At 43.1% G+C, this 12548-nt stretch overlaps 1 protein-coding gene across 2 annotated transcripts in view; it reads right to left on the bottom strand.

Moving 5' to 3' along the window:
- Window positions 1-8171: 8171 nt before the first annotated feature.
- Window positions 8172-12548, bottom strand: part of LOC125881864 (guanine nucleotide exchange factor VAV3) — a 135677-nt gene continuing 131300 nt past the window's right edge. For both annotated transcript variants that reach the window (XM_049565263.1, XM_049565264.1), the window contains one exon: window positions 8172-12350. In XM_049565263.1, coding sequence (XP_049421220.1) covers window positions 12306-12350 — 45 coding nt within the window. In that variant the 3' untranslated portion in view covers window positions 8172-12305. The remainder of the gene's footprint in view (window positions 12351-12548) is intronic.

The following is a 12548-nucleotide window of genomic DNA, read 5'->3' as shown; positions in this document are numbered from 1 at the left end:
GGATGTTGGTTGTGGCATGTGGCTCCAGGTCATCGTCAGGATGAGGAAATCATCTAACCAGGCTGTAAACTCTATTCCTGCCGACTTCTAGCTAGCTAGCTGCTATCTAGCCAGGTCGAGGTTTTAAAACGTTAACATCAGTAAATTAAACTAAAACTGTACAGACGTTTATCAGGAACTGTAATATCCTTTGATTCACTGAAATTTGGCTAAATGGCTGGAGGTGAGCAGGGTGGTGGAGGGCGTGACGATTCTACCTAAAATGACAGCTGATGGCAGCAGAGGAGAGAGCAGATTTAAAATTTTGTAGTAGCATCCCAATTGGCTGACTGAGATTGTGGCAAAGTTTGATAAGAGCACACACCCATAGTCAGCTGATTAGAGGAAGCAGTGGGAGTGGGATGGAGAGAATTGTGAATGGATGAGCACAAAGAAAGTCTTCTGGATTGAATTTACGCTGAGCTTTGTAACACCGTGCAGAGGTGACTGCAGTATGACGCTGCCGTGTTCAGGAAGAGCGACCCTGCAGATCGTCTTGTTGAGGTTGGGATGTGTGAACAGTTAAATCATTCCACAACCAGAAACCATGAATGACCAGAACCATCCAGAATAATGGACAGTTACGAAGCATCAGCCACGCAGAAAGGGACTAAATGACAGTTAGAGTTGAAGGAGCTGATGGGATCTCATTTCACTGGAGTTGTACCAAGTATAATTTCCATGTGACAAATAAATAATGATTGACTGTAATTGTTCTTACCGGTGTTATTCTGTTTCATATTTGTGTACATGTTATATTGCTATATATATCTGTGTGTCATTCCTTTAATTTGTGCAGCACTTAGGTCGACTGCACTTGTTTTCAAATGTGCTATAAGTAAACCTGATTTAATTTGAATCCACCACGGAAATATCAGACTCCGCCACTGACAATACAAACTAGTCTACAGACAGGTAGCTACTGCATGTACACTGAATGGCCAAAGCAGGATAATACAGTCCATAATGCTCATGCCGGTGCACCAATGCTCTCTAAATAACACAATGTAAAGAGTGCAGATTTGATAATATACTGTCAGGTCAGGTAACCATGGTTACTGTTGTCAACCCATGAAAATAATTCAATATATACTGGTGTGGAAAAGAAGTGTGTAATGGAAATAAATGTAATATTACAGTTTAATACAATGCAAGTGTTGCAACACTGCAGCTCCTAGATGGAGTTCTTCCAGCTCTGGTGTGACAAGGTCACAGGTATGATTCCCACACTGCACTCTCTGTTTTCTCCTCCACTTTTTATCTCAATTCATGCACAGAGAAAAAAAAGTGGAGTGTGGAACATACAAGGTGTCATCACACCCAAGTATTTATTTACAGCACAAACTGAATATAACTGCTGCAAGTATCAACTACACATGTGACTCCTGTTGAGATGCTTTTGTCGAGCCTGTTGTGTATTTCAGACTGAAATTTACACGGCTCTGAGCTTACACAGCGTCAGCTACAGAGCAGGTGCGCTGCTGGTACCTGGTGACCTTGAGGGTGAATTTGGAAGGACGACAGCGTAAAGTCTTGATGTACCCTCCCGAGAAGATGCAAGCAGAATGTGTTAAATATCGCAAGTATAATGTGGCTAAATAACACTTGGAGTCTGCAAATTAAAAGGTACATTTTTAATTGTTTTATGTTGCTGATTATTATCGAAGGCAATGTTTTTGCTGCCATCTGTTACCATGTGTGTGGATGTGGGGGGGGCACACATTCTGAACAGCTCGCATGTGTCTGTATGTGTGAATATATATTTTTTTAAAAAGGCTACGACTGAGAACTGCAGCTCTGAAAAGTGCACTAGAGTATGCATGAGTGTATGCCTTCATTTCATGCCGATGCCAGTTGGAATAAATGCCGTCACCCTGCACACACTTTGCTGCTTAGAAATGCCAAGCCATGTCAACATGCACACAGGGCTGTAGAGGACATACGTTCCCTCGAATCAACGCCTCGGCACTGCATAACTATGTATGAGAAAAAAACTAAAGGCAAGAATAATGTAGCTGCAACCTGCAAAGAAAGATGCCGATACACGAGTGTGTGTGTGTGTGTGTGTGTGTGTGTGTGTGTGTGTGTGTTTCTGAATGGGCGAGTGTGTATACGCGTGTGTTTTATGGTGATGAGCTGTCTGAGTGTGTTCCGTAGACAGCACCTCGGTGTTTATGCAGTGCTGATAGTCTCCAGGAAAACAAGGGGGAAAGAGTGCTGCTTGATATTTACACACAGCAGCCATACCGTCTGGCAATGATGATGGCTCCCTCATGGCCCCAAAAGACAGCAATAAACCCAGAGAAAGTGCGAGCAAGACAGAGTGAGGAATAGACCGGGATATATGGAGTGCAGTCGGAGAAGTCAAAACATGGCAGATTAGATGAGATGTAGGGATTTGGAAACAGGAGATGGATGGAAAAGTAGACGAATGACTGAAACAAGAGCGAGGTTCAGTTAACTGAGCAGGTCATTTAGTTTCAACGGTCCTTACCGGTGTTTTGCTATGTTCTAACCTTAATACTATATATCTTTATACATCACGCTGACAGTTTTCAGTAGGGCGCCGTTAGTATTAGATTGATCTCTCACCTGCGAAGATTCTTTTGTTTTTTACAGCAGAAAAAAACAAGCTTCCACTTTAAATCTGACTCAGACAGGAAACTGACAGTTTCTTGTCGGTACTTTGAGGGAGCTGAGAGTTTAGTCATGTACCATATTATTTACACATGATTTCACAGGTTTTCAGGAATCCACTGAGCAAGCAACGTCTGTGGACGTCCAAGTCTAGTTGATATCACGTCTGTGGACATGATATCAACTAGACTTGGACGTCCACAGACGTTGCTTGCTCAGTGGGGTCCATCTCTGCTTTGTTTTGACTTCAGGTGTGATCTCTTGGCAACGTAACTTTTGAATGCAGCACTTTTAGCACAAACATCCGTGTGAGCTGGTGCAGGTGTAGACAAACAGGGGTGCTCCCAGATATTTTTCATAGGGTGGCCAGATGGGGTGACACACCAAAACCAAAAGCCATTACTGAATGTCAAACACATTCTCACTCCGACCTCGTCACATATCGACATTTGGTCACTCTCCACGTCCAGATACGACGTGCAAGACGTGTTGACGCTCTGGGATGCGGTGTCAAGTTCTGCCTGTTACATGCATTGTCTTCTTTCAAAATACACTTCTGTTTTCACAAGACTTTCAAAATAAACCCACTATATCAGTACAACACCACGAATTGACCTTTTTTTTTCCTCCAACAACAAACACACACATGGTTAAGTTTAGGAAAAAAGAACAGGGTTTGGCTTTATAATCTTATGGGACACAAACACCGCTCTCCTGGGTGCAAGTCGATGTTTGTTGGACCCATCCACCACCCCTCCTGCCTGTCCCACTCGGACTTTTGCCGCCTTAACTTTTGTTCTTGTCCTGCCGCCTTTCCCCCTGATGCCGCCAGGGAGAGTTAAACTATAACAGTGACCGGCCGCGTATCACGCCGATGTTAAAGGACAGCTTTTTTTGTTGGTTGGATTTTGATGATGTGAGAACAGGTTGGAATTTCAGGAATTCCATTATGTTGTCGAAATATGTAGGTTAGTTGAAAACTATGTCAATGTGAGAGTTAAGGAATTGAATACTGATACACCTTCGTTTCTTATTTTATGGTTGATATTACCAATTATCTAATGCACTGAGACTTATACTGGTACAGTTAATATTTTGAGTTCCACAACAATCCTGTTTGAATATATTAACATGTTTGGTGACTCGTTCTTCAAATAGATTGGTTGTCCTTTTCCTTAAAAAGACAAAATACAGCTTTAATTTGAGGGAGTACACTGATTGTGAGGAACCAAACATGTACTTTAGGAAAGACTGGTGGATCCCCATAGAACCCATTTTCATTCAGATATTTTGAGATGGGAGTATAAGGGACCCCTTTGAAAATGGCCTTGACAGTTTTTTTCCTCACTAAAATTCAGTGTAATTTGGAGCATAGTTTAGCCCCCTTCCTGACAAGCTACATCGACATGGTTGGTACCAATGGATGCTGCAGGTTGTCTGGTTTCATCCTAAAAAAGTGGTGATACCGGCTGCACTGCCTCTGCAGCAGGTGTATCTTGATGTATGTGAGTTCAGCCTGACACCACTGTAACTGGCTTGACTCTGCGCTGTGTTGTTATGTTGTGTTGTTTTGGCTGGAGGAATGAAGGACGACTGCTGTTTATTATCTTATCTGCATCAGAACAGAATGATTACGGAACAGTGTGAGTATATCTCTTATGAGTGGGAGTTTCACAGTGAAAAGAAGATTCATACAAAAACAAGGATAGTGTATATTTACAGTATAAAGTTTGGACAACGGCTTGTTATCTGTTTGCCAAGTGCACTATGTCACATTATGGGACCCATGTAACAAACTTCGTGTTGGAATTTATCAAAATGCCACTAAGTACACACTCAGATGTTGAGCTAAACAATCAGCCTCAGGTATATTGCTTTTGAATTGGCAATGTCTGGCTGTCTAGAGATGGCGCTCAAGAGCCACTTAACCTACACTGTAAAATCTGCCACACAGTCAGAGTTTAAGTGTGTACTTTGATGTGTAGGTCCACACTGACGACTGTGCCAGGGCCTCTGTGATTTGGGAACAACCTCACTATAACTATCAGCCAGTCCTGCTCTTATATTATCAGTGACAAGAGCTTCTCGTTCTATCAGTCTCAACAACACAGAACTCTTTGCTCATCTTCAAAATCCATTTCATATCAGAGAGGACTGCGGCGGTCCAGAAAGTTGGTCCTAACAATCTCTGAGTGCTGTGAAGAGGGCTGATGTCACCCTCTCACCAGCCATCTGTCACACTGGTGGTCCAACCTCAGCTGGAAGTGAGCTGCTGGTGGATCCAGACTGGCCCGGCCAAGGCTAAAGCCCGCCTGGTGCGAATTTAGTGCAGCGTCTCTCTTCACCCCTGCGGTGCCAGCAGCACTGGCTGCTATCGCCCGCCACCGCTGATCCTTTTGGTGTCCAAGCCTCAGTCTAGCTTCAGCGACGGCAGGTAACAGGGCAGCAGATGGCCAAAGAGACCACCACCCACACAAACACACACAAGACCTGCACATGCACGCACAATCGTTCCTACGAAGATGCAACAGTAAGCATCAACATATGGTATGCTTCTTGCACACACTATTCACTGCATGTATTTCACACACCCACAGCACTGTGAGCAGTCACTGTTCCTGCATTCACTTTAATGCGCTATAATTAGAAGTTTGGTTAACTTGGTTCGTTATTGTCAGCATGAAAACAGCAACGAGACCCACCGTTTATCCCCACATTCATTCACACCTATTAGCCAATAAGCTAGTGAGAAACAGCACCCCACTGGCTGCAGGTTATTTAAGTCCTGTAGAGGAAACAGCTACAAAACATGGCAGTAACACCACGGCAGCCATTTAATGAGCACTACTATACTTCAAGGACCGGGCTAATTTTAGCCAGGAAGTCACTTCTGAGCATGCTGAGCTGACGGGGATGAGACTGACCGAAATAAAGGCCAGAGAGTGAGGAACACTCTTATGGAGTTACTGACAACAGTTGGCAGCCGTAAGCACTGTGCTCCTGTTGCTACTCAGCTGTTAGTGATTTTTAATACTGACGTCATCGATGTGCAGCCTTGGAATCAGTAATGAGTTCATCTTATGAGTTTGGAAATGTCCGTTAAGCTGCACCATGGCTGCAGATTAAAGAGTTTATACATCTGAATGTGTCACTTGAAAGTTAAAATAATAACTACCTCAAAACTGTAACGCCAAGTGATTCAGCACTCTGACTCATCAGTAAACGTAGCTGCCAGCACAATGTGCTCCTGCAGTTGCTTTAGGTATTTGTTCACAGACTGATTTGTCATTTAAATATCCTTATGTATAAAATGATGTGGGCACATCTTGCAAATCAAAATCGTGCAGTGGAGGAGGAAGTGTTCAAATGCTTTGCTGAAGTTAAAGTAGCAACATGACACAATAGAAATATGTCTTTATAAGTAAAATGTACTCACAGCATGAAAAGTAATAGAGAAGTAGAGTCAGAGTTATATTACTAAACACATTACAGATGCTTTAATGTGTGAGAAACATTCTGTGTTATATCAGGTGGAGGTGGAGCTCATTTTACCCTACATACCGTTGGCCAGTTGCACATGCCCTATTTTTGACACTGTTATGTTTCCGTAGTCCACCTCCTCTCAGAAGTGTGTGTGTTACTTGATGTTCCTTCACTTGGGAAGGCCCACATGAACATGTCACTTAAAGAATTTTTAACCAGAAAATTGCTGCTTCAATTTTGAAAATCTAACAACATTTGATATGTGGCTGAAACAATTAGGTCATGGTTTACATTTGGAGAATTAGATTCACCCTGTCAAACAGAGAGGGACTCTGGAAAATCTGGCAACCTGTCATTAGTTTGATTGAAGAATTAAAGTCAATGGTTTAGCGGGTTAACTGTACCGTGGTGTCACATGTCGATACACTGTAACCTGTGGGATAACTCATGGACTTGAACCTGAACTTGAACTTTTCTTTTGCTGTTGGTTTGTTTCTTTACTGTATTTACACTGTTTTGCAAAGACCAGTAAACAGATGTTAAAAAAGAAGAATATTCAACCAACTTTTTTTGTGGAAAAACCACATCAGATACAAAATTATTCTTCAAAGTCAGTATTTTATGTGTCTTAAAAACTGGGTTGTGGTGATCACTGAGTACCTCAAAATTGTACTTGGGTACGTTCCACCATGCAGCGTTTGAATGTCTAAACCTAAAACTACTGACAGTGTCATCACAATTATTGTCTACCAATTCTATATATTTAAAATAGACTGAGTGTGACAGTTGTCAGATTTCTTGTATGTGTACACAATTGTTTTCAATTCAGTCTGAACTACATTTACACACACTGATTCACTTGACTGATTTTAAAGAGAGAGTGAAATCTTTGGAGTCTCGGCTTTCGGTCTGTAAATGTTTTAACTGATTGTATGAGTGTTCTGTGTTTGTAAATGTTTTTCTAATTATTGTCAACTGTAACTATGTGACTGTATCGCTGCTGTCTTGGCCAGGTCTCCCTTGAAAAAGAGATCCCCCATCTCAATGGGACTAACCTGGTTAAATAAAGGTTAGAAATAAAACACTGTAGCATAATTCATATTATTTCAATGCACATTTTCATTTCTATTTTATTGCTTTCTATTTACATTCTTCTATTTCATACTGTTATTCTTACTTGTTATACTTCACATTGTAGCTACTATAACAAATCATATTTTCCCTTCTGGGATCAATAAAGTATTTCTGATTTTGATCATTTAAAAGTTAATATGTTCTAATCATTATTATTATTTTCAAGATTATTTTGGGGCTTTTTTATGCCTTTATTGGACAGGACAAATTAAGTGTGAAAGGGGGAACATAGTCAACATTTGTATGTGGGCCCCATCAGGGCAATGTCCTTGCCACAGTGGCTACATGTTAGCCTGTGGCCCTTTCCCTGTCAACATGTGTATGTGGGCCCCATGTGGTTTGTAAATGAGCTGAAAAACAGGCCCTTTGTGGGATTGTCCATGGGTTCCATAATGGTGCTGTGCCAATTGCCCACATGGGTGGGTTTACCCAAGTAGGCCCAAGATAAGGTGCCCATTTTGGACCCATACCCACTTGGTACCCAGGTAGTCGTAGCGTAACCTGTGTATGACCCACTTGGGTAAAACCACCCATGTGGGCAATTAGCATGGGGCATTATGGAACCCATGGCGATCCCATATTGGCCCCACATACAGATGTTGACTGGGAAAGGGTCATGGCCTGGAGTTGAATCCATAGCCGCTGCGTTAAGGACATTGCCTTTGTACATGGGACACCAGGTCTACCTGCTGAGCTCCTGGACAACCCCTGATCATTATTTACTCCCAATAACTTTAAAAGAATCATCCTGTGTAATCCTCTGTGTTTTCATATTGTTCTTCCAGTGACTGTTCTTAGAAAGTTGTGACATTTCATTTGTTTAACACAGATTACCTGAGCTGAAAATCAGCTGTAACACAATTTCAAACAACAACACATTAGAAGAAGCAATGTATATCTTTATTATGTGCTATGTACATATTTTACAGTATGATACAGCAACAATACACGGTAATGCTACACAGTCGAGATTGCACGGTTTTAGAGTTAGGCCACAGCGGTTGGGTACCGTGGTTATGAGACAGAACACTGAGTGTACAGTAAGTACAGCATACATCTTTGGCTTCATAGGGATAACAGGACACGGACATGGAGCGAGAACACAGGGAATGCAAACTTCAGTCAGGAGTGAGCGCTGATAGCAATATAACACAGAGACGGGTGGAGGGTTTGTCAATGGATTAGGGATGGATTTTCACTCCTGGAGAGAAAGAAGTATCATATGACATATTTTCTTCATGTACGGGTGATGGCTGGTATTATGTTTCTGTTCAGGGTGCTGCAGAACTGTCCTCTCGTGTTGGTTAAGGAGATTGTATCCTGAAACCCCTGCTGGGCTAAGACTTGGCCAGCCCTAAATCCTGTCAAGATGTTTCTCCACACGTACACGGTGTGTGCCTCTGCATATGGACATAATCTGTGCACACACTGTACTATACGAGGAGATAACGGCGGCGAGAGCGAACTCTAATTCATCCTCTAATTGGCATCGTTTCTCCCCGTCTATGAATCTGTGGTGAAATTAAACTAGTCCTCCATTTTGTTGTTTATAGAGACTCCAGCCGCCTCCTTCTCTCTTCTGATAATACTGAATCTTCTATTCTAACGTACAGCAGCAGTTACAGCTACAGAGCATCGAGGTGAGGGACAGAATACAGAGAGAAACCAAGAAGACAGAGATTGGATGAAAGATAGATGGAGAAAGAGGGAGAGAGAAGGGAAGTGACAAGGTGAGATAGAGCGGGAGAGAGAGGAGCCGACAGAGAGATGGATGCAGCGGGGTCGCTGGGGTGAGGAGATGGTGTAATGATTAGATCACAGATACCCTTGAGCCTTCCTCCCGTCCCTCCTGCACACAAAAAAAATCTGGGAAGCGCACTCGGAGTGGAGGAAGGCCTGCAGTTGTAAATGGCCCTGCTGTCAGAGTTCATCTGGGCGGAGGAGGAGTGCGGGAGTGGATTACCGGAGTCTGCGATTAGAGAAGCGTACTCTGCCTCGCCAGTTTTCCCAAGATGGGAGAGGCGCTTGTGCTGGATCGCATTTGTGCCGCTGCCTCACCTCAGATTTCCTAAAGATGTTATAAATGTAATGTTTGGCTGCTCAGAGACTGCAGACATTTTAGGGAGGCAGGAGGAGAGGAGAAATGTGCTCCTACTGGACATGAAGTTCCTGGAATATCAGGAAATTTGAAAGTCAAGAAATCTGGTAGAAGTCTTGGACTGTGAAGGAACCTAACAACAGTCATTATACAGATTTGCATGTTTTAGCCTTCCTGCATTTTCAGTCACAAGTGACTCCTTTCAAGCGTGTGTCCTCTCCTCCTCGCTCACAGCAACAAGTCTGAGGCTCATGCTCAATCCTTTCATATTGTTCACCTCCTAATCAGATGATGTCATCTCCAAACTTAAGCAAGTTGAAGGTGAGTGCTCAGAGAGGAAGAGATGTGTTTAGGATGCTTCCATCTAGTGGTCACTTAACGACACTGTTCATTTTTTTAAATATATAAAACTAGGGAGACATCACAGTTTAAAAAAAGCAATAATACGACCCGTTCTCTTGACACATTTCTTCAGTCTGATATTAAACAATATGATTGAGAACAAAAACAGTACTTTGTCATTCACATTACAATGACGTGGAGTGGCAGGGCTGGCAGGGGGCTATTAAGGGCTTCCAAACATAATGGCTCCATTAAGCGCATACAAAAGCATATCTTTACAATAAATTCTTACTTAGATTCACAAAATATATTTCTGACACAATACCCGGTGGCATGTACACAATGAGGATGATAGCTGTGATTGGAAGCCATGCCCTGAGGGCTGTCACCAGAGGCAGGGTCCACCGGTTCGCCACATGACGGCTATCTTGATGTCATCGAGTGGTTCCACGTCTCTAATAGCTCTGAAAGTTCAGACTTTATTTAATGTCTGATGCATGTTTTCACTTAAGTTGTCAGCTGCCCTGATGTGTGTTTTAGTGACAGATTTTCTGTAATGTACACTGCATTATTAGTTTCCCTTAACAGGAAAGGATGTATGATTTTTAAATGTCATGCGTAGGCGTGTGTGAAAGTATTTGAGCAGCGAGGGGAAATATAATAAGTATAGCTAAAAACAGCTTTAAAGAAAGAAGAAATTAAAGGAGCAGTTTGAAGAGTTTGACTTCCTTCTGCCTCAAATGTGAAGAGAAATCACCAACCATGACTTAAATTAAAAAAATCAATATATACATATTTCAAACACAGATTCAACATCATGGCTGCGGATAAAATCATCACCGCACAAAGCCAGCTGCTGGAGATTTTCAGGTCTCTCCTCCAGCTGATTGCCATTCTGATTCTGCGTACGCTGCCGTCTTACTCTGTCTGTGACTTCACACTTGCGCGTGTTAACACTACAAGTGTGTTGTGCAGCATGTTTTGCCATAAAGGTATTTATTCCCTCAAATGTGGGAAAATCCTGTTTCACTGTGGATTAAGGAGACAGTGTGCATAATGTATACGGGGGGGGGGGAGGACAGTTAGCGGGGAGATATAAGCAGTGAGGGGAAAAGGTTTCCGAGAGCTGATACCAATTCTTTTGGACTGAAGTGCTAATACAGAAATACCTTTTTTAAAATTTGATGTTTTTCTCGCCAAAATAAATCCCCTAAATTGCAAGTGTTCCTGCAGAAATGATATTTTTCAGTGGGGGAAAAAACAGACCCAGTTTCCGCAAACACCAAGGAAGCATTTGAAATGTTGCAAAGGTACAAATCCAGGTAGATCACCTCAAATAGACGGGGTTGCTGAATTTTGCAAGAATGCAATCAATCAAACTGCATCATATCCATCATCTGATGATGAAACAGGACATGCCTGACAACGCAGAAAATTTTTTTAGAGGAAAAAAGAGACAAAAAGAAGAACAAAGTTGGGCTGCGTTCATGTTTCATCATCTCTTTTTTATGTTAAGGGGATGGGTGGCTCCTAGGTAGAGTGGCTCGTTCCCCGACAAGCCGCTAATGCTTCCAATAAGATAAACCCTCTGTGAATGGGCTCCTGTCGACAGAGCTGCCACCGATAAGAGCAGAGGATCGCTAACGGCCAAGACAACTAAAAACATGAGAGGCTGGGCCGGAGATAAAGAATGTAGGAGTTGGGAGGAAAATAGGAACAACAGCGATCAATTGCTGGCACCGCGCAGCGATGCTATCCGACGCCATCCCTCTCTTACATCTCCTGTAAGAGCGTGTGTGTGAGGCGATCATAATCTGAAAGGGAGGAGAGGTGGGTGGTGTGTGTGTGTGTGTGTGTGTGTGTGTGTGGAGTGTGTGTGTGTGAATCTGGGTCATCAAGTCATCAATAACCACCTGCATTAAGGGAAGAAATACACGGGCAAGGTCAAAACTAACTGAAATCCCTTCAGAGTGAAAGAAGGGGATGAGAGAGGAAAAAGAAGAGAATAAGTGTTGGTCTTTCCCGGCTCAAATGGCTCTATTCCCACGGGGTGGCAGAAAGGATGGATGCTTGGATGGATGAGCGCATGAATGGAGGAGTAGCATTTGAGTATCTACTTTTGACAGTCTGGCGACGGCCGACTTGGCAAGCAGGAACAGGTGGGAGCTGGGGGGCTGGCTGGGGCAGAGAGGAAGGGAGTGCAGGGTGAATTATGGATGGACGGATGCAGTTAGGGAGGGAGGAGGGGGCGTCTGGCGAGGGCTTGTGCCCCGCTGACAGGCAAGCTGCTTGTTGGTGGAGTCACTTAGCCACACAGAGTCAACCAGAAATTATGGGGCATCTTTGCATCTGCAACATACTGTAGCCCTTCTCTCTCCCAAAGGCCTCTGGGATGGTCGTAGGCGACAGGGCTCCGTGCAGGAGAGTGAAGCCGCCTGCTTTGCTCTGGAAAGTAACGTTGGGGCAAGCAGCAGTGCAGAAGCTCACTCTTTGTTACTGTTGTGTTCACAGTTTGTTCAGTCCGCTGCTGCCACTCTTCCTTTGTCTTACTCTTCTTCCCATGTTGGACCTTTCACTCCTCACCCTCCTCTACGTATGTGGATGGGAACCAGCCGACCTGTGGGAGGAAGAAATGAGAATAAGTAATCACACAGCAGTAATTCACGGTGTCCACTTTCCCTCCCTTTTCTTTTTCTACATAAGAAGGGGATTTCCTACATTTACCAGAATGCCTTTCAGGAACCAGCAGTAAAGAGCTGTGTACTGTATGTGTGTGCGAGACAACAGTGGTAACAAAAATAAAAATTCATATGTA

This window comes from Epinephelus fuscoguttatus, linkage group LG21 (genome assembly GCF_011397635.1).
Source record: "Epinephelus fuscoguttatus linkage group LG21, E.fuscoguttatus.final_Chr_v1".
Classification (NCBI taxonomy): Eukaryota; Metazoa; Chordata; class Actinopteri; order Perciformes; family Serranidae; genus Epinephelus; species Epinephelus fuscoguttatus.
The sequence above is the reverse complement of the archived record's forward strand: the minus strand, read 5'-3'. Positions and strand labels throughout refer to the sequence as shown.